The sequence below is a fragment of a genome, unplaced genomic scaffold (assembly GCF_019419815.1).
Source record: "Pyrus x bretschneideri cultivar Hongxiangsu unplaced genomic scaffold, Pyrus_bretschneideri_v1 Contig86, whole genome shotgun sequence".
NCBI lineage: Eukaryota > Viridiplantae > Streptophyta > Magnoliopsida > Rosales > Rosaceae > Pyrus > Pyrus x bretschneideri.
Window position 1 is genome coordinate 412,184 of NW_025999827.1, and position 23,909 is coordinate 436,092.

Consider the following 23,909-nt stretch of genomic DNA (forward strand, 5'->3'; position numbering starts at 1 on the left):
TGTAAATCCTAACATATGTAGGATATCCTTATGGGATTCTACCATATCTTTTAGACTAGGTATTATCCTATTAGAGTTATAATCCTATTAGGGTAAGGAATTAACCTTTCCTACTACTATAATTAAAAGCACAATGGGGTGGAATAGAATACACCTCATAATTACACATCTCTCTCTTTCGCTCTACTATGCTGCACTCCCTCTCTGTCCTTTATATGATTCAATAAATTAGGCCTACAACATGTTATCAGCACGCTCTTGACGCTACGCTAAAAAGAGTTTGATCTTCAATAAGAGGAGTATTATGTTTAATCATTCTTTTTAGGGAGTTTTACTAAAACACTCCCGGTACTGTTCATTTTAACGAAAAACCACATTTTTACCTTTTTTTGGTACTATTCACTACATCTTTATTTGTTATTTTTCATTAAAACTAACGTTTTTTTTGGATTTTTTGTTAGTTTTCCCTTCTTTTTATGATTAATTTATTATTTTATTGAATTGATCTACATGGTATTAATTCAATTTAATTTTTCTGTGTTGAACATAATACAATGCATTAAAGATGCAATTCCAGCTTTCAGAGAATGATATTCTACAAATTCAAAGGCTCAGTTGTTTTCTGCCAATCGGTTCTTTTAAAATAAATTAAGATATTTGAAATGACCATGAAGCATGAAAACATTACCCATGATGCATGAACCCCCTATAGTTATATTTTCCTTTCAATTATATATATTGTATATATGTTCATATATTTTGTCAATCTATATATTTGTTCATGCAATATGCAATTATGCTATGTGGAATTTGTGAGTCAAAGAATCGAAAGAAAATAGAAGCAATTTTGGGTTTTTCCAAACCCTAAAAATTTGAAGAAAAAAAAGAAAAAGAAAAAATACGAGCTTGCTGCGCGTATGACAAACCAGGCCTAACACCTGTGTTCTTCACGATTGAGCCTGCAGCTTCAATCCGTGCCAACCACATAAGAAGTTAGCTTTGCTAGGCTTCTGCCTTTAGCCTAGACTCGGCCTGCCTTCCTTTTATCTCTGCAGCCTGCAATTACATCCCTGGATCCATGTGACTTGGCCCAATCACTACTCTTTCCATGCAGTAGCCGATGTTGGGTTTGCAGCTCTAGCAGCCTGCACCAATCTGTGCCTCCTTATCAAAAGCCAGCCTTGCTAGGCTTCTGCTCCCTGGCTCGCGCTGCAGCAGCAAGCCTGCTGCTTGTGATTTTCATTTTTTATTTTTCTCGGCCCTTAAGTGCAATAAGCCTACAACCTTGTTTTTTTTATGGGCTGCTTGCAGTAGTATCAAACGGCCCAATCGCAGCCTGCAGCTGCTGGGCTATATAGATTAGACAGCAGTCAGCAATCCAATGCTAGGCCGCCTCTTTTTTCTCGACCCACAGCCATTTTTGGCTTCTTTTTTAGCCGCACCCATATTTTTGGTGCCCAATTTCACAGCCTTAACCAAATTTTTGGGTTTTTCTTTCGAATGGCCTGCAGGCATCTAGCCCAAAATATGGCCTGAAACTTTATTTTATTTTGCTTCTACGATCGACCACGAATGGTCTCGATCTATTGAATTAATTAAAAGTGACCGGCAATCCATTAATCTGACAAGACATCCAAAAATATTCGCCTGAAGCTCACTTTTGGACATTAACGATTCAATAAATTATTTCTTTTCTTTGAACCATTGACTCACTTTCATAGTCCCAAAGCACTCACACTCGAGTTCCTGAAGCAACCCAAATCCATTACACTTAGTTGTATATTGTATTATGTGTTCTTAACTGTTCTCTTTTATGAACCAGAAGTACACAACTAAACTCGAACCTGTAGTTTCAAATTTAGTGCCTTTGAAACCCAAAGTTTTTATAAAATAATACACCTATGAAAACCCGACGTTTTTCATGTAAACCATGTCTTAGAGCCCAAATGTTCTAACTTTGATGCTTATGGATGATTTATTCCCATAGCACCAATAACAATCTTGTTCCCTCCAATTCAATGGATTGTCGTCACAAGTTCAACTTTCCTGATTTGGACGTTTCTAACAAAAACCACTTTATGTGGGTACAAGACGTGAATCTTCACTTGACTATCAAAAAGCTAAGTAACCATTGAAGCCAACAATGGCATGGAAAAGCTGAATAAGCCTCCGCCATGATCTTTACTTGAAGGCCTATGCCCAAAGCATTACAAATGGAAGTACCTCCTGAACAAGGATTCCATAACTCTTTGGCTTGCTTCCACAGACCATCTAATTTTGCGAGACATTGCTTGAATCACACAATGATTACGTCCATGAATGAGTAAGATTATGAAGTAGCAGTGTAGACAATCGAATTTTGACTAGAGAGTACTTTTCTCATCCTTCCATGTTTATAACTCGCTCCTGAAGTAGCAGTGTAGAGAACGGAAGTTTACCAAATTCTCGAATTTGATTACTACCACACTTGTGCGAGAAAGGTAACCCAGCAATTCGGCTGGGAAGTACTGAACGGTATAGACCTAATTTTGGCCAGAGTTTACCGAATGGTGGTGCCCTGCTTTGGCAGGGATACATCGAAGGGCATGTTCTGCTTCAGCAGAGGTGCACCAAACGGTATTGCTCTGCTTTGGCATAGGTCTACCAAACAGACCTCTCCATCTTTGGTTAGAGCTTACTGAACCTAAGTCTGAGTCTGTTTCTCTCACAATCCAATTTCGAGTTTGTTTTTACAACATATAATAGAATCAAGGCCTGCCAAGGTATGGTATCATGCCCAAAGCGTGATCCTTCGCACCTAAGACCTAAAACTTCAAGAATAAGGGATAATATTTCCAAACCTTAACCCTGCAGAATCTACTTTCATCTTGATGAAATAGATCATTAGTTATGCACCTGTTCGTGCCCCTATCAATGTTGTTAATGAGTACCATTCTAGTAGTCAATATGTAAGACTAATTTTGCTCTACTGAACATCATTGGAAAAGCAGAATTTTGACATGGATGGCCTAATTGGCCGAATTTTCTCAGTAAACCATTTACTTTATGAACATTTTCCCAATCTTGGATTCAAGTTTGGTGCTTGGTTTTTGTTATGGATAATCTTATCAATATTTTCCTCGAATATGAGTGAATTGAATCATGTTTCTTTTATACATGTGACCGAATTCAATTAAGCACGTGATTAAGTACGAATGTGGGAAAGTTAGTTTTCTGGATGAATGCGATACTATGCACACTAACTTTATACCTAAATCATACAATGATGCCATGATGGATCTCCTTACCCGAAGTAAGGATCTTATGCCTATAAGCACGTTTTTCCAAGCCTGTTCATTGGGAAAATTGATTTTCTAAATCATCCCTCGTAAAGATATGAAATCACCCTTTTTCATAGTGGATTCAAGGGAATATATGTGGACTAATCTAACCAAAATGCGGACCATATAAATACTTATGGATTTGGTTGATGAATCGACAAATTGGTACATGTTCATCCATACACATTACTGTTAAACCTCCTGGCCAATTTTAAGGGTTCACCACCCTGCTTATCCCATAAAGTCTGGAAGATTGGATAATGTCGGAGAGTTTATATCGAAGGTATTGCATTTATTTTTGGGTTTATAATTGGACATTGAATTCCTATGTTCACCCCAAAACAGCTCGCAGAGTGATCATAAAGTGCAATTTAATTGACCACTCGGACCTTGGTGAACGCCCCAAGCTTTCAGTTTTTGCCTATAGCTATGCAATCTTGTACGTAGCTATGTTGGTCAGCCTTGAGGCCCATTGCCACCTAACCATTTTCGATGTTACAGTTGGTTACTGGTTACGAACCTGATGCTTCGTATTTACATGTTTTGGGTGTGCATTTAATGTGCCAAGTTATGCCACCGCAATGCACCAATATAGGTCCTCAAAAAAGGATGTGAATCTTTGTCGATTACAATTCTCCTTCACACTAGCTCTCTTAAAGCCCTAGCAAGCAATCTTTTTATTGCTCATTTGCGGATTGTCACTTCAATAAGACAGTCTTCCTGCCGTTAGAGGGAGATAAGAACGTCAACGTTCCTTTAGAATGACGCGAATTTGCGTGGATGTTGCCCGCTATGTCTCATCTCGATCCCTATACCGCACAAGTGTGATAAGCAAGTGCAATGAATTCTAGGTTTCAAAATGTTGCTCCTGGCACATTCCTCTAATCTAATTAAAGTGACAAGATTATATACCTGCTACAAACATGCCTGCAATGATAGACGTACTTAAAGGGCGTCGAGTCAATATCCCTGAAAGGTGTGCCGCCCCTGTTGGACAGTTTAGTCTCTTCTGTTAGACAGTCATGTACACCAACGGATAGCCAATCAATCTGTCTTGGCTTAAAGCATAACAGATCACTCAGTTCATAAGATTCACTTCCTTAGAAGAGAAAGACAAGGGACAAAATGAATCTATACTACATCGTTGTCTCAAATGATTTCCATTTCATGAGATTAATTTGGATTACTCCCGAGATTTGAAGTTCTTAGTCTAGTATACTAGTTTTGATGAGATTATCATCGATGATGTTTTCACTTATATGGTAGCTACCGACTTAAATGAAAAGCGATGATATTGAACCGTGTTATGTTGATTAGTGACAACATAGAACTGATTGGACAACCGAAATTACAATCTAGGTTAAATTCCTTACCAAAGTGTGTTTGGACCTCTCTTTCCTACACTGCCCAAGGTAACCCTGTTGTGTTACAAGTGGGAAAGCAAGCATAATGAGATGAATGAAATAATGCGAGCCTTATGGCGCAAGGTTTCTCTCAAACGCCTTGTGATTGATTGTAGCATTATAAACATGTAAGTTCCTGAAGAATTACATAGACTGGTTCAAATAGTTCCAAACCACGGAACACCCTCTCAACTCGTTTGAGGCGTTCATTTACAGAGTGAAGCAATCCGACGAATGTGGTATACCCATCTAAGTGATTATTTGATCAGTCAGAGATATGAATGAATGCCTTTGCATATTAAACTATGAAGTCTTATTTCGAATTGCTAGAGTTACAGTTTATGTCGTTGACATGAATCTCACTAAGACTCTAAAGAAGTTTGAGAAAACTATCTCGCATTTGAAAACGGAATTTGACATGAAGGATCTTGGGAAAACTCGTTTATACCTTGACCTAAAGTTGAAGCATTGTTTTGACGGTACTTTGGTTAACCAGTCGAACTACACCCCTAAGGTGTTACCTTTTGAGTATACCTATGATCTTCTAACGCTATATGCAAATAAGAACCTTGAAGAGGTTATAGAATCCAAAATTCCATATCTGAGTTCAACTTTGCACTTTGTTGTACTTAGTTCATTGCAATTAGAAAGGACATCTTCTTTGTTGTTGATCTATTGGTAAAGATATAGCACTACGCCCACACACAATCACTGAATTGGTATTAAAGACGTTTTTCCACTACCTTGAAGGTAATTCAGATTTGGGCTAATCCTAATGCATCTCGAGCAGATCTGACCCCCTTGTTCCTCGGAATGATGTTTGCCTTGTTTGTTATACTGACACAGGTTACTTATCAAACCCGCATAAGGCAAATCCCCGAATGGTTATGTCTTTACCGTTAAGGGATATCACAATATCTCGGAGGTCCACAATATGACCTTAGTTGTGAAACCTTCGAATGATTCCAAGACTCACCTCACTTCACTATACCACAAGTGAGACATGATTAGGAGTTCTTGTTGAGTATATTCAAAGTACTTGTTTTCATCAATCGTTGAGTCCCAACGATGATCCATGAAGAATATGCTAAATGTATCAACCCAACCAAGACACGATACATCAACGAAGTCAACACCAAGACATATTGCATCTACATCTACATCAGCAAAGCATTAAGAGATTGAAGCCATGCAAGCTGATCCTAGACAACTTTGCCAACCTCAACATGACATCATTGCCGAAGTCAACCTTCCAGAAGCTTGTCCGAGGAATTGGTATGCCTAACTATTCGTATGCAATGCTTGTAGTTCTCTTTTGGAAGTTCTGTCATACTCTGGGGGAGTATTAAGAAGTATACTCACTTGATCTTAATGTACTCTTTTTCCTTACGATTAGGAGCATTTTTCCCACTAGGTTTTTGCTACATAACTAGGTTTTGACGAGGCACTCATCCTGGGCTGATCATACCCTTGTGAGCTTTTTCTACTTACGTCCAGAAGACGTTTAGTTTTGACTTAATGCAACTTCTCACTTTTCTCCTTAGTCTATGGGTTTTTCTCCCATCTTGGGGTTTTACCATAGCGAGGTTTTGTGAGTTTTACCTTTTATGCATTCTTCCGTTGATTTGAGACTCGCATTCGCTCATTATGCCGACAATTTCATCAACTGTACTTACTTCATCGAAGACCTGATGCCATTTGTTTAAGTATTTACACACTCAAGGGGGAGTGTTGCAGTCCTATTAGATTAGGAATGTGATTGTATAAATCCTAACATATCTAGGATATCTTTATGGGATTCTATCATATCTCTTACACTAGATATTATCCTATTAGAGTTATAATCGTATTAGGTTAAGGAATTAACCTTTCTCACTACTATAAATAAAGGCACAATGGTATGGAACAGAACACACCTCACAATTACACATCTCTTTCTCTTTCTCTCTACTATGTCACACCCCTTCTCTCTCTATCCTTTATATGATTCAGTAAATTAGGCTTACAATAGAATTCAAAATTTTTAATGAGTAGATAAAAAAGTGGATGAACTTAAATAGGTGGAGGTGTTTAAATTGAAAAACTCTCCATATAATTCACATGCTGGGTTTGTCTTTGCGTATTGGCCTTTGCTTTGGAGTTTGTTCTCCTTTGTTTTTTGGCCTGATGGAACCTGTCCTTATTGAAGACACATGGTTGGTTTTCCTTTTTACACCGTACAATTCTGCTTTTTTCGACTTTTCGTATTGTATTAGGAAAATCGTTTACTGAATCTTGTCGCTGTAGCAGCTAGACAAAGATCTCAAATGTGCTTCGACATTTGCAGCCACAAAGATTGAACATAAGAAACTGATTCATCACTCCTTTTCTGCTGTACTAATCGATGAGGCTAAGATACTTTATGGAGTACTTCCGGCAAAATCGAATACAAGCACGTGAGTAGGGACGCGAACGGTAATCACAATTGACTTTTGCGAACACCGTACTTCATGAAAAACAAAAAAAAGGAAAAGAGGATCTTGTTGCTTAGCTCTTTTACACATGGTTTCAACTTTCAACTAGCATATATGTGGGAACGAATACTTCGACGGTCACCTTCGGAAGGTGTTCTAACGCGTCCAGCGATTCATCAATAAAAAAGTTCTTTGGGACCTTTGGATTCTCTCCCGTAATTGTCACACAGCAGTGGCTGTCGGTGGACTCCTGCCCTCGTATGGACTCTTGGAACCAAACAAAGCCTTGGGCCGCTATGGGCCCATTCCGTACTAGTCCACGGGAAGTCCGTTTGCGTGCCGGCTCGAGTACTTTAATTCGACCTTGTCGGAAGTACTCCGTGAAGTATCTAGCATCATCGATTCAACCTCATCGTGCGGCTGCAAATCTCTAAGCAATTGAGCTCTTTCTCTTGGTTGCTATGGCGATAAGATTCACTAAACATTTTTTTTTTGTCAAACATAGCTAATTTCATTAAATAAAATACTAATCCAAGGTTAGGAAAGTCGAAAAATAATTCAAAATAACCAAGTAAGAGTACAACTCAAAACAAAGAAAATACAAGAAAACGAGCCCAATAAGGGTTTCATAACAGCACTAAAATAGAACCATAGATCTTAGGTAGGGAAAGCAGCAGCCTCCACCCAAATAGCCGCACCACCATCGCGAAGCCATCGCCACTGCGAAGAAGAGCCAACAAACAAAAAAGGACAAAAGAAAAATGGGGGTGGGCAAGCCATCCGCACTATGAGCGCTCTCATAATCCTACCAAATACTGCTAAATGCACTTCAAGAGCCACCCAAACCTAAAGCATGTCTTCAAATGAGATCCATGGAGAAAACACTCGATGATTCAAGTAGCAGGGTCGGTGAACAATGACTTGCGGCTCTAAAATACGCTAGACGAGAGGCATGCTGAGGCCTAGCGCCTAGACGGCTAGGCGGGTGCCTAGGCAAACTAGATGGATTTAAGTAAATCTATTATATTTCGTGTATATAAGTGTCTGTTTATACTTAAAATATATATAATTTCATCATAAATTACAAAGTAGAATGATATATATATATATATATATATATATATATATTATGAAGTATTGAAACATAATGAAAACATGGGGAACAAGTATATGATGTGTGTTCATTTAAGTATACAATAAGTCCCTAATAATTTATTGTAAAAAATAAAATGCAAAATGAAAGTTATCTATTTTCTGTCTAAGTGAGTCGTAACCTAAACGGGTCTGGGCAAAGCTCAAAGGTAGGTGAGACTTAGCTCAAAGAACAAAATGACTATAAATTAACAAGTTAAAAGGAAAGCAAAGATAGTAAGGTAAGAAGAAATTGCAAAAAAAGTTAAAGCTAAAGGGTTGCCACCGACCCCAACCAAGAGGAAAGGCCGGTGGCAAAGAGCTAGGGTTTGTGAATTAAGGTTCTTGGATGAGGTTAGATGAGGGAGAAAAGAGAGAAAAAGGTAAACAATTTTTCTTTTTATTCCATACAAAACGAAATAGATTATGCAACACATCTTAACAGGCTTAGTGAATCTTTAACAAAAACACCACTTGTTCACATATATTTGAAATACTTAATTGTTGGTTGGTGTACCTAAGGCTTTGTACAATGATTTAGGTGAGTTTGATTCCTATATAAGGAATCAGTCAGTTTGAGTTTGGTTTTTATAAAATTAGTGGTACAACGATGTGCATTTTAATAGAGTCGAGTTTTATATATTAATTGTGGGACCTATTTGTTTTTCTTTTTTCTAATTTATGATTGGTTATTCTCCTCTCTCTCCCCTTAAATAATTGATCATTTATTGTCCATGAATTACACCATGAGTTCAATATATTGAACTTAAAAATAAGAATCACTCTCATTGCATTCATAATTTTAGCCCACTATAGGAGTGTGATTCTCGTATTATTACACCACACTCAATTTTTCGGCCCCCCAATGGAAGGCCTGTGCTGATTTTTTTCTTTATACTCATTTTACCCCTTAATATAAATTTTGATTTTAATTTTGAATTTTGAATATTTCAATATTAAAATCTACCTACTATCTAGGAATTGTTGTTGCCTATTTTATCTGAGATAGATAGAGAAAAGAGAAATAGTAGAATACTTAAGGATTGTGTGATTCTCCCTGTGCATCGACTTTATTTATAGTAAACCAAGAGGACATGATTAACTTGTCCTCCAAGTAAGTACAACCTTTAGGGAAAGCATTACGAGAATAATGGATAATCTAGAAACCAAATCTATTTAGGAGATAATTAACTTGTCCTCCAAGTAACTTGTCCTTAAGTAGATGTGATATTAGGTTTGGAATAATTGAGGAAGTCGATTCATCGGCACTTGCATATGGAAATAAGTCTCACAAAATCTAGCTATGGTAAAATCCAATATGGGACAAAACCCCATAGTCTAAGGAAAGCAGTGACTTGGATGCAAAGCCAATACAAACGCCTACATGATGTACACATGACCAGCCCATAATGGGTGTCTCGTCAAAACCTAGTCAGGTAGCAAAAACCCAAAGGAAAAATGCTCCTAATTGTAGGGTAAAGAGTACATTAAGGCAAAGTGAGTATATTTCAGGATACTCCCCATGAGTTTGACATAATACCAAAAAAAACTAACAATGCTACAACTCAGAAAGCTTACACATACCAGTTCCTTGAACAATTTTCTAGAAAGCAGACTTTGGTAGTGACTTGATGAAAAGGTCGGCCAGGTTGTCATGAGAATAGATTTGCTTGACGTCAATGTTCTAATATTCCTCATGCTAATGAGAGAAAAAAATTTCAATGCAATATGCTTTGGGTTGTCTCCTTTGATGTATCCCTTCTTGAATTGTTTGATACATGCTGCATTATCTTCATACATCATTGTAGGAATGTCAACGATGGAAGAAAGTCCGTGGGTGTTTCGAATATGTTCCATAGCTACTCTAAACCAAAAGCATCGAGTCACTTCATGTAGAGCAAGTATTCAGCAGGTTCAAAGAAGTCACAACTAATGCCTGTTTGGTTGACCTTCAAAATATTGTGGTGTGTCCAACGATAAAGACGTAACCTGTTTGAGAACATGCCTTGTGCAGGTCAAACAAGTACCCTGTGTCAGCATAACCAACTAGGCGAGAATGACCTCGAGAATTGAGGGGGCGGCAGCTCCACTTGAGGATTCGTTGGGATAAAACAAACCCAAATTTGTCGTACCTTTGAGGTAGAGGAAGAGGTATTTAATGTATCTCGCTAAAAGATTCATAGAGAAATAGATGTCTGGTCTAGTAGACTGAGCTAAGTACAATAATGCTCCAATTGCACTAAGGTAAGCAGCTTCTGATTCCAAGACCTCTTGCTTATCATCCTTAAGATGGAAGGATCTCGTGTTGCATGTAGTGTTAGGAATACCATAGGAGTACCCGAAAGGTTTACTTTTTATCTTCATTAAAATTATGCAACACCTTCTGGGTGGAGTTTGATTGATGAACAAGAAGACCATTTGAACGATGCTCGATCTCCAGGGCGAGACAGTATTGAGTTTTTCCTAGATCCGTCATTTGAAATTCTACTTCAGGTGCTCGATAGTTGTCGCAAGCTCTTCTAGAATCCAGATGAGATTCATGTCATCAACATAAACTGTAAGCAAATCCAGAATGTGACTTTTTAATAAACATGCAAGGTAGTAGTTCGTTGTTTGCATATCCCTGACTATTCAAATACTCAATCATACGGTTATACCATATCCACCAAGATTGCTTTAATCCGTAGAGCAAACGCCTCAATCTAACCATGAGAGTGTTTCATGGCCTAGAGCTATCTGATACAATCAAAGGAAATCCTTCTGGAACTTTCATATAGCTTTCTGTATCAAGATCCCTATAAGATACGCAGTTATCACGTCATGAGTTGCATGTTCAGTTTTTCGGAAACTACCAAACTGATAAGGTAGTAAAATGTTATCACATCAATGATTAGCTAATAAGTTTCGTTATAGTCAATTCCAAGACGTGAAGAAAATCCTTAAGTAACAAGGCGAGCCTTTTATCGCACAATGTGATTTTTCTTATTACGCTTTCTTGTAAAAACCCACTTATATTCAATGAGCTTCACATGTTGCGATGTAGGAACTATAATCCCAAACACCTTGTGTTCCGTAAGTGAATCAAGTTCAACTTGTATAGCTTGTTTCTAGTTTGACCAATCTATTCGATGTCGACATTCATCAATGGAATGGGATTCAATGTCATCGCTATACAAGACTTCAGTAGCTACTGCATATGCTAATGCGTTCTCAATTATCATCTTATTCTTTGCCTAAATATCATCCAAGCTAGCATAGTTGACTAAAAACTCTTGATTTTTTGAGAGGAGGATTCGTCTCTTTTAGGACACTTTCATAATCTAAAATACCAGCATGCATCAGATAAAATGAGTATGTGATAGTCAGATTCACGTTAGTTTCACTAACATGTGTCGTGGATTTCCCCATCAAGGTTGTGAATCCTTTGAACCACTGGTCTACCATGCTTCTCGGTAGGAGTAGATGATTGGTCAACCACCAAAGTGTTGGTCACGTCGTGAGGTGGGGCAATTTACTCAACACGGTTATGGCATCCTATCCGTCTAGGATAAGGGTTTGATGTTGATGCGGTACGTTGATCTTTGCAGGCATATTTATAGTTGATCTATATGATCTCATCACTTTCGCTAGATTGGTAAAGACATCTGGCATGCTTTGAATAACTCTACGAAGATCTAAGATTCTTCGCACTCTGTTTCAAACTGCGCGATTGAGGATCCAAAATGATAATTCACATCAATGTTCCGAAATGGTAACGTTCTTATCTCCCTCTATGAGCGACAATACTGTCTTATAAAAGTGACAACCCGTGAAATAAGTGGTAAAGAAATCACCCGTCAAAGGGTCTAAGTAGCAAATGAATGAAGGAGAATCATATTCGACATTGATTCTTAGCATTCTCTAAGGACCCATTTTCGTATGTATGGGCAGCGCAATTGGCACATAGACAGTACAACTGAAGACGCGTAGATATGAGTTGTCGAGCTCATATCTAATTACCAACTAAAGCGAATAATAAGGTTGGGTTGTAGAAGGCACTGAGGCAAACCTAGGAAAAAAAAAAAAAAAAAAGAAACTGATATATTCTTTTCTTTTTTAAAAAAAAATACTAATATAAAGCATCAAAGTTACAATAATTTATAGAGGCACTGAAGCAAATCGAGTAATTCTAAAAAAAAAGAAACAACTGAGAACATAATAAATCAAAACCTGAAAAAGGGTCTAATAGAACTTGAACCATGAAAAACTAATCTCACAAGCTCCAACAATTGAAAGAACAAAAGACTCACAAATCGTAAAAGAATTTTGAACAAGTTTAAAATAAAAGTGAGAGATTGATATCCATTTAAAAACTATTTCAAAAGATTCACAGATTGTAAAATCATTTTGAACAAGTTTTTAAAAAAAGTGATAGACTGAAATCCATTTGAAAAACCATTGTGAGAGCAAAAACATTTGAGAAAGCTAACAGCCTGTTTGGTATCCTACCAAAAAAAATTTATAATTCTTAAAAATAACTTGGATGAACTTCTCTCAAGAACAATTTTTTTTACAAACCAAAAACTTATTTGGTATCTAACGTAGAAACTATTTTAAATCTTAAAGAATTTAGGTTATATAACCCTAAAAAACTTGTTTGTACAAAATCAGTAGGTGGCGGTGGCTAAGGGAGGATATTAAGGTCAGGTTAAGATCCGAGAAGCGACCTAGAAAATACTTACCAAGACCCAATACCTTGATGACGTGATTAGAGTGAGAGGATGGTGGGTCGGGGATAGTGGGAAGAAAATATCTCAGCCCCCGGAAAGATCCATGTCATGGTTGCAGGAACATCTCTCTCAATCATAGGAAACATATATCTCATCACTGCCAATTACTCTTAGTTGATGTTTGGTGTCGCTTGCCTCGATGCCAAGGTCTTGCAGATGTCGTGAAGAAGAAAACAAAATAGTAAAACCAGACCTTTTATTGTTCCTTGGATTTTAGGCTAGTTTTTGAGTTATTTTTTAGTTCAAATTTTGCAAAACAAGTTTACCAAACAAAACAAGTTTTTGAGTTGTGAGTAGAGAAACTATTTTTAAGTTAAAAATCTTGAACTCTAATAGAATACCAGACGGGCTCTCATCAATTAAAGACAAATAACATTAAATTCCACAAAATCCCACCCCAATAATCGAGTTAAATTATAATGCGGGTATTCTTGGGAGAGAAATTATACATAATTTGCGTCATCAACCAAGTTAAAAGAAACTTGCTTAGTTGGAGCCTAATCAATGGGTTTTTCTCAGGAAATTTAAATAGGATGGGCTAGAGGTGAGAGAAAATGAATTTTAAAGGGCAAAGTCAAATTTTCATCGAAAATTATTATTATTTTTTCTTAATAAATGATAGTATCTATAATAAGGGGGTGGTGGAGTGGGCTAAGCATTACAATGAGCATGCCATAATAATGTGATTCAACTTCGCCATTGGCGATAATCGAACATAAGACCTCTCACTCACAAGTAAAGAGGAATACCACTAGACAGTTGAAAAGTGTTAAACGTCTAGTGTGCTTTTTTTTTTTTTTTTTTTTTTGTATAAATGACATATGACTTGATAAAGTGAAAACATCCAAATGTAAAGGTTAGTACAAAGTTTGCTAGCCTTCCCAAAAAATTAGGCATTGTGGGTAGATTTTGTACACCACACCATTGGAGATGAGCTTTGAAAAAAAAAGGGCTAAGTTGGGAATTTAGCTGTCACTTAGTGCTACGGTCTAGTGATATTCTTCTTCACTTGTGATGTAGAACAAGATACAGGTCAATTCCAATAAAGAAAGAAAAATAAAATAAAATGTTTCAAATTCTGGAAAAGAAGAGATGTTGGATTCATTTGATATGGCAATGTAAAAGGTAGCAACAAATATTCTGGTGTCAAAATTGAGATCGTAATGTGGTCATAGAAGTGGTGTTTAATTCTCCTACAAAAGTGGCTTGAGCCATCTTTTGCATAAATTCATTAATAGCAGCTGTTTACTGATAAATGGAGCATTTTATTATTTGTCTTTTGGGGCAAGGGTTTTATTATCTGTCTTTTAGTTTTCTACTTAATCACCTAAGTCTTTTGTGATGCCCTAGGGGGTTGTAATTTTTTTATTTAAGCCATTTGGCTTCTCATTTGTAACCATCTTTCATCTTTCAACCAATTATCAATTATTCTTTAGGGTTTTCTCAACTTTCTGGTAGACTCCAGACTTTGGTCTATAAGGGATTACGCTGGTAACCCTTTTATCATTTCGTGCTGTGTCAATTGGTATCAGAGAAGGGGTTTGCTTTGTTCTAATAACAAGTGATCGTAGAAACAAACCTCTCTTCAATGTTGATTGTGAGAAGAAGGCTATTTGTGGCACACCAAAGATCTTCTATGGTGGTTGCAACAAGTCTTTTGTTGATGGGGAATATGCTGGAGGATTTGCCTTAAGCCAGACTCGTCAACTTGATATTCAGAAGATTCCTGGTTTTGAGGTTGGCGAATGCATTGAAGATTTTCTTGATTGGGTTGCAATTGTAGAGAAATTCTTTGAAGAAGTTACTATTCCAGTGGAGAAGATAGTCAAGATAGCTGCTCTTCATTAAAAGGGAAATATTGCTTTTTGGTGGGATAGTTTGCAAAAGGCACGAAAGAAAGAAGGAAAGAATCATATCCGACCTTGGCATATGATGAAGAGAGTTATTGTTAAGGTATGGTTCTTGTTTGAATATGATTTGTATCTTTTAAAAACTGAAAATTTTATTTTTGAAAAAAAAAAAAAGTTAGTAGAAGAAAAATTATTTGATGATCCCACATGCCAAGAAAAGATGGAAGAAGAAATTGAAGAAAAAAAAGTTGTTGATCCTATCAATATTGATGACGACAGGATCATGTAAGTTGAAATTCCCCAAGAACGCATCCATGAAAATCAACATATTGTTCAATCTGAAAATATTATGATTGACATGGTTGTAGGAAACAAATTTGATGTGGAAGTATATTTGGAGTGCAAGAAGATTTAACCAAGAAGGGGGTTAGATTATGAAGTTGTATATTATAATCTTTTGTACGGTACTAGTTCATTTGTGATTCCAAATAAATACAAAAAATATTGGGTTCCTCAAATTGAAGAATTTATTTACTCATCAAGATTTATATCAACCCTAGTTCTTTTCAAGATGAACTCAAGGGTAAGTTCATTTCAGTGGAGGAGTCTGATGTAGGACAAGATACAAGTCACTTCCAACAAAGAAAGAAAAAGAAAAAGAAAATAAAATGTTTCAAAATCTGGAAAAGAAGAATCAAAGTTCATAAATGTTGGATTCATTCAATATGGTGACGTAAAAGGCAGCAACAAATATTCTTGTGTCATAATTGGAATCGTGACGCAGTCATAGGAGTGGTGTTCAATTCTCCAACAAAAGTGGCTTGAACCATCATTTGCATAAATTCGTCAATAGCAGCAGCAGCTTTCTAATAAATTGAGCTTTTTATTATTTGTCTTTTGGGGTTTCAAGGGCTTTATTATCTGTCTTTTAGTTTTCATCTTAATTACCTAAGTCTTTTGAGATGCCCCAAAGGGTTGTAATTTGTTCATTTATGCCATTTGGCTTCTCATTTGTAAGCATCTTTCATCTGAATCAATTATCAAATTATCGTTTGGGATTTTCTCAACTTTCTGGTGGACTCCAGACTTTGGTCTATAAGGAATTACGATGGTAACCCTTTCATATATCATTTCGTGCTGCGTCAACTTGTAAATAAGAGGTCTTAGGTTTCGATTCTCGTCAAATGTAAATTTGAACCACATTATTGCTAGTCCATTGTGAAGCTTAACTGACTCCACCATTTTAGTGTAGATAATATCGTTTGTTCGAAAGTTGGGGATTTAGCTCCCAAGGCCTTACATATATGTGGGCTATACCTAATAGTAGACAATGAAACTGGATTTATATCCCCAATGTGATCCATGCCACTAATTAAAAGACCCGTTTCTCTTTGTTTAATCCCACATGTGCTCGAAACCACTATAAGAAGCACTTGAATTAATCCTTGATTGGAACTCAACGCATCGAGACCAATTAGTACCATTATTTCTAGTCAATCAGTCTTCTATTTTATCTATCCTCCAGTTTCGCGTCCAATATTCCAAATGGGTAGCCTCAACCCACGAGAAAGCAATATTAATTCCTCCCCCACAAACATGCCTAGCGCTCTGGACCCTGTGGAATTCAAGAGGCAAGGCCACATGATGGTAGACTTCATAGCAGATTACTACCAAAATATAGAGAAGTACCCAGTCCTAAGTCAAGTTGAACCGGGTTATCTCCGGAAGTGCTTGCCGGAGTCTGCCCCAGCTAACCCAGAGCCCATTGAATCCATCCTCCAAGATGTGCAGAATCACATTGTGCCTGGCCTGACACATTGGCAAAGTCCTAGCTTCTTTGCATACTTTGCTTCAAATGTTAGCATTGCTGGGTTTCTTGGTGAACTGCTTTGCACTGGATTCAACGTGATGGGATTCAGTTGGGTATCATCACCAGCTGTAACTGAGCTCGAAAGCATTGTCATGGATTGGCTTGGAAACCTGCTGACACTTCCCAAGTCTTTCCTTTTCTCTGGCAATGGTGGCGGTGTAATACATGGTAGTACTTGTGAGGCCATTATTTGCACCATGGTAGCTGCCAGGGATCAAATGCTAAGGCAAATTGGTCTAGACAACATGCAGAAGCTAGTTGTGTACGGGTCAGATCAAACACACAGTGCACTTCAAAAAGCTTGCCAAATTGTTGGTATCAACCCAAACAATTTCCGGGTCATCAAAACTACAAAGTCAACATCATTTGCCTTATCACCTGAATCCTTAAAATTGGCAATTTCTTCAGATGTTGAAGCTGGGCTAGTGCCATTGTTTCTATGTGCTACCGTTGGTACAACTGCGACCGCTGCGGTTGATCCACTGGACTCACTATGCCAAGTGGCAAAATATTATGGCATATGGGTTCATGTGGATGCGGCATATGCAGGAAGTGCCTGCATTTGCCCCGAATTTCGCCATTTCATTGATGGTGTTGAGGGTGCGAATTCATTCAGTCTTAATGCGCACAAATGGCTCTTCACTGCACTCGACTGTTGCTGTGTTTGGGTTAAAGATCCAAGCACATTAACAAGTTCACTGTCAACTAATCCCGAGTATTTGAGGAACAAGGCCACTGACTCAAAGCAAGTGGTGGACTACAAAGACTGGCAAATAGCCCTAAGCCGGAGGTTCCGGGCCATGAAACTATGGCTTGTGCTTAAGAGCTATGGCTCTGTTAACCTCAGGAACTTTCTTAGGAGCCACGTCAAAATGGCCACGCTTTTTGAAGAGCTTGTTTCCACGGACAGAAGGTTTGAGGTTGTGGTGCCTAGGGTTTTCTCCATGGTTTGTTTTAGGGTTTCACCGTCTGCTGCAATAATAATTAGTGATGATGAGATTAATGTCGAAAACCGTATAGACGAGGTTAATCGAAAGTTACTGGAGGGCATCAATGCATCAGGTCATGTGTTCATGACTCACGCTGTGGTTGGAGGTATGTATGTGATACGGTGCGCAATTGGTGTAACGCTGACAGAAGAAAAACACATAGCGATGGCCTGGAAGTTGGTTCAGGAGCATGCAGATGCCATCCTCATGAAAAATTATATATAAGATCAATCTCAGAACGTAGAATGTGTGAAGATTATGTAACACAAAAGGTTAATAATGTCCAATTTTTTCTTCTTAATTAATCTGGTCTTTATGTTGTTATTTGTAGTTTTTACAATGCTGAAAGAATAAAAACTGTAAGTGTGTTGTGGATTAATCAATTATGTTTCGATTTGGTTAGTGTAATCAAATTTTTAGTTCAGCAATCGAAATCATTGGCCGAAGATTGTTGTTGGTACGCAGTCTCTCTTTTTCTTTACGTAAAAACAAAAACGAAGTCAGGTTTGTGATGTATGGGACAAAATACTGTGTCTTGGATACTATGATGATGATGTGTCACTACCGGAAAAAATAAATTGCGAGACGACCGAGAACCGTCTCCTAAAATCAAGGGTCGTCGCTTGATCTTTTACTCGACGGAAGTTCGTTGATCAAAATTAATCGTGTCAACACCGTTGTAAATGTAGTTGCTCATGGCAACACGATTTCGTCGGTTAACTTATATTTACACGATGAAATTTTCAACCGCAATCATGCGGGCAAACTTGCGTTGACCAGGTTTTACCCAATGGAATGAAGTTTAATAGACGAAATTTTGCTGGTCGTGTCAATACTTATTTTAGATTTCAATAAATTATGCAAGGGGCCTTGTACCACAATGGTAGAAAAGTGTTGAGTCATTGCATGACAACGTAGGTTCGAACCCCATCGGTAACTAATCTAACATATGTTAGTCATAAAAATAAAAATAAAAAAACAAATGTTAGTCATAAAAAAAAAAAAACAATAAATTGCTAATTATGAATATAATTAAATTTAATATAAATATTATATAAACAAATAAAATACATACCGAGAGTTTTTCCATTAAGTCGTGCTTCACATTGTGGGGGACATACTTCCATTTGTGCGAAAATTTTTAGGTGTACCGGGTACACCAAATTTTTTTGGTGTACCCTCACTCATTAGAATTTTTTTGGTGTACAAAAAGTGAGGGTGCACCAAATTTTTTTGGTGCACCCTCACCATTATGAGTGAGGGTACACCAAATTTTTTTGGTGTGCCGGGTACACCGAAAAATCCCTCCCATTTGTGGATAGTAATAGGGCACCGAGTACGAATGAGTACACCTATGGAGCCCGAACTTGAGGACATGTTGGGCGCTTATGTCGTTCGTCATAGTCAACTTTGACTCGTCCGTTGACAGAACAATGTTCCTAGACATCTATTTAAATAAATAAATAAGACTTTTCAAAACCCTAATTTATAATATAAACTACAAACTAATTAAAATATAATAAAACTAAAATTCCTATAACCATTCCCATCCCCCTTGACCCTCCCACTTCCCCGTCACCCTTCCCACCATCCCTTCCCCCTCTCCGCGCAACTCCTCGCCTTTCTCGACACCCTTCGCTTCCCCATGCCCTTTCACCTTTCCCGTCGCCCTCTCGCCCCGCCCCCCCCCCCCCCCCAACCCACCAACTACTCCGCTTCCCAGTACGACGACGACGACAACAAAAAAATTATATAATTAATTGACAACAAAATATACCTTCAGAATGATGGAGAGAGACAGAGAGAAATGAGTGAGTGAAATTGAATGAATGACATAAATGGAAGAGTCTCTGTTGTAATATAAGGGATGAAGTACTTTACCCGATGAGCAGCTAACTCAAACGTTTTGTCAGGAAAAAAAAAAAAAAACTTTAAAAAACGATCCTAACCGACGGAATGTTACAGCATTCATCGGGTAAATCCATAATTTGGGCATTTGATTTTCCTTAAAAAAAAAAAAAAATTGGGGGGAGTTTGAAAGACGAACTATGTTAGGTTTGCCTGACGATAGGACCTTCTGTCAGGTAAACATTTAAAATTAGGGAGTTTAACGAAAATGGTCTAGCACTATTCATTCTTAATCAAAAGAACATTTTGTATATGAAAAGTTCATGATGGATCAAGCTCTTTTTTTTATTTACTCTTATCCCATTATTTTATTATTGTAGCGGGATCCACAATGATGTTGACATTTCTGTCTAGAAATACATTATTTTACATGATGTTTTTCAACTTATGCTAATTTGCTGCCAGCTCTTCATGCTTCCATCATGTTGTCGATATTATGCAGCTCTTCTTTTGTCAAATTGTTCTAGTACTGTTCATCGCTTTCTACTAGCTCTGCATCTCTTTCTCTATCTTCTTTCACCTTGTAGTACATTTCTGCTATTTCTTCTTTGAAATTTTAAGGCTTCCAATAGGGTTAATGACTGATCATTGTCTTGCTGTAAATATACATTTCTTCTTCTTTTGCTACTAAGACCATATCATACCTAAAATCTTCAAACTCATCTAAGGCTAGCATTTGGATCCCTTGAAATTTTAGAATATTTTTGTATAAAGGAGTCCACCTATGTGAGGAAATAGGGGATAGTCTAAATGACTCTTCATTAATCATGGTTATATGCACTCTTAGCTTTCTCCTTATGCATATGTACATACCAATCTAGATGACTACTAATAAAACTTAGGCAAATTTCTTTCCACTTTTCTAGATAATCTTCTGCTACTTTTATAAGTTTTTCAGGAAATGATTCTAGTTGGGAAATATGGTTAATGAATATTTGATCAAGATAGTCAAACTCTAATAGTAAGGCAAGGGTAACTTCTACCACATTATGCTATTTCTAATGCTCATAACTAAAATGACATGGTCTAAAATCTTTCATGTTAATCTTGGCCACATCTATGCTAACCTCTTGTTTACAAATACAATTATCTGTACTATCACAGAGACATGGTAGATACATCTTTGTAATAATATACATCCCTGGTTTTGGATCAAAGATGAACTGATACAAAGCACATTGTGATTGTAATTGTAACTCTTTCATGGACTGTGATGCTCTGCTTAGGATCTCATTTTGCATATCTGGTGGCATTATTCTTAATTTTACTTTTGAAATTTTTTCTAATAGGATATCATCTATTATTAAGTCTAAAGATATATTCCTAAGAAAACTTTCATATTTTTCTTGTTTTTATTTATCACTCAGATGCTGATGTTGCTCATTATTTTGATGCTACTCCATTTCAATGTCTTCTTCTAAGAGCTCAATCTTAATCTCTTCTATGGGCTCATTAGCCTCTTGTTCTATAAGTTCAATAACCCATTTTTCTTTATTCTTATGCTGATCAGTTTCCAAACCTATTTTCAATTCTCTTTTCAGGGTGCCACTTGCCTTCTGCTGCATTCTAAGAGATTGGAGTTCTTGGTTCATTTTAGTAAGCTTACTAAGTAATGACTCATGATCCTTAGAAATGACTTTAAGGTTGTGCTCAAGAGAATGAATATGATGCTGGCTTTGATTAATACTAAAATTAAAACTATTAAACTCTTGTTCTAAGGCTTTAATTTATTTTTCATGACCTAACCTCATGCTTGGAACTTTCATTTGGATATTCCAAAAATTATCCAATAGAACCTGTTGCCTATCAGAAAGCCCTGGTACTCTTGACCTATACCTCAAAGTTGGATTTCTGATTCCTTCAACAATATTGCCATTAAAGTTAAAAGTTGGTACTGGTGGTGATGCTGGTCTATTTATGCTATTTTAGAATCCATTGAATGGTGGAGGTCCATAGTACATCATTATGCTATTAAATGATGCTCTTCTGCCTTGTGGTATTATGCCATTTGAGGATGATGGTCCACGATATTCATTCATGTTCAACAAATTAATCTTGATAAGATATCAGCTAATGTATTGTCATTTTCTTTTATATGTTCAAAAATTGGTTTAAAACCATTTCCTGTAATTGAATCAATAAAATTAACCCATTTTTAGGCTGCCTATTTATTAGCATGTATTTTTTTGTAATAAGAAACTATATTTTGACAATCTATTCTAATCGTAAATACTTCATTATGTAAAAATAAAGAAAATACTTCAAGTGAGTTAATTATTCCTAAAATTTCTAAATTTGTTGATAGTAATCTTGACCGTACATTAGTAAATTTTCTGATGAATGTCTACAAACTTGTTCGTCAAACTTTGCTGACTCCTTATGCTTTTTCGAGTATAGTATACCTGCCCATCCTAATGATGAAGCATCTATTTCAACTATTTTGTAACTATCATCTAATGGTAATGTTAATGGCTTAAGTTTAGTAATTTCTTCCTTTATATTTTGAACTAATTTAATATCTTCACTATTAAAATATTTTTGTCATGTTTTGCTAGTTTTACTATGTAATACTGTTATTTTTCTTCCTAAATCTAGGATAAAATTTCTTGCATAATTTAACAATCCTAAAAATGCTTGTAACTGTTTCTTATCTTCTAACTTATCTGGAAATTCTAAGACCTTTTTAGCTATATAATCTTGTAATTTTATTGTATCTAACTTGATATACATTCCTAAAAATTCTATATCTTGTTTTTCTAATTCTATTTTGATTTTGCTAATCACAATTCCATTATTGATAAATTCTTGTAAAACTATCTCTAAATGCTTCCTATATTCATATCTGTGACATCCCACATCGCCCAAGGGAGTGATCCTTATATGTATATTCTCATTTCTACCTAGCACAAGGCCTTTTGGGAGCTCACTGGCTTCGGGTTCCGTAGGAACTCCGAAGTTAAGCAAGAAGGAGGCTAGAGCAATCCCAGGATGGGTGACCCACTGGGAAGTTGCTCGTGTGAGTTTCCAGAAATCAAATCGTGAGGGTGTGGTTGGGGCCCAAAGCGGTCAATATCGTGCTACGGTGGTGGAGCGGGCCGGGAAGTGTTTCCCCCTAGGTCGGGATGTGACAATTTGGTATTAGAGCCTAACCCTGGTCGCGTGTGTGCCGACGAGGACGTCGGGCCCCTAAGGGGGCTGGATTGTGACATCCCAAATCGCCTAGGGGAGTGATCCTTATATGTATATTCTCATTTCTACCTAGCACGAGGCCTTTTGGGAGCTCACTGGCTTCGGGTTCCGTAGGAACTCCGAAGTTAAGCGAGAATGAGGCTAGAGCAATCCCAGGATGGGTGACCCACTGGGAAGTTGCTCGTGTGAGTTCCCAGAAACAAAACCTTGAGGGTGTGGTTGGGGCCCAAAGCGGTCAATATCGTGCTACGGTGGTGGAGCGGGCCCGGAAAGTGTTTCCCCCCGGGCCGGGATGTGACAATATCTCTTTTTACTATGTACTAAAATATCATCTACATAAGCACTACAAAAATTATCATATTTCTTGAAAATTTGATCCATCTTTCTTTGAAAGATCGATGGAGCATTTTTATGTCCAAATGACATAACAAGCCACTCAAAATGTCCTTCTGGACAAGTAAAAGTTGTTCATTCAATTGATTCTTCTCCTAATCGTATTTGCCAAAATCCTAATTTACAATCAAATTTACTAAAATATTTACTTTCTTGAATTTTATTTATAAGTTCATCCTTATTTAGTAACTTATAACTATCTTCATATGTATTATCATTTAATCTTTTGTAATTATAAAACTATTCTAGCCTTACCTCTCTTTAGTTCTAAATGTTTTCTTACTATAAATGCTGCTGATCTATGTTTAGATTTAGAGGGTCTAATTACTTTTAAATTTAATAACTCTTTTATTTGTTGCACAAACTCTTGTTTATTTATTAAACTACAAGACATATCAGCTATCTTTATAGTTAAATCTAGATTATCTATATATAATTTTGCTAGTGTTTTATTTTGATTCCAATGTAATTGTGGGTTTTCTCCTATAATCCTAGTTTGTTCTGCTAAATGTAATAATTCTTCTAAACTCTTTGGTCTATCTAACTGTAATATACGGTTTCATTCTTCTAAAATTGGATAATCATGTTCAAATATTTCTTCATCAAACTCTTCTATATTATTATGCTCATCATT

General features: G+C 36.8%; 1 protein-coding gene across 1 annotated transcript; it reads left to right on the forward strand.

The window, feature by feature from the left end:
• Positions 1-16,471: 16,471 nt before the first annotated feature.
• Positions 16,472-18,010, forward strand: LOC103954165 (phenylacetaldehyde synthase-like). The gene has a single exon (XM_009365968.3). It carries the CDS (start codon positions 16,472-16,474, stop codon positions 18,008-18,010), a length of 1,539 nt encoding a protein of 512 aa, XP_009364243.2.
• The last annotated feature ends 5,899 nt before the right edge of the window (positions 18,011-23,909 follow it).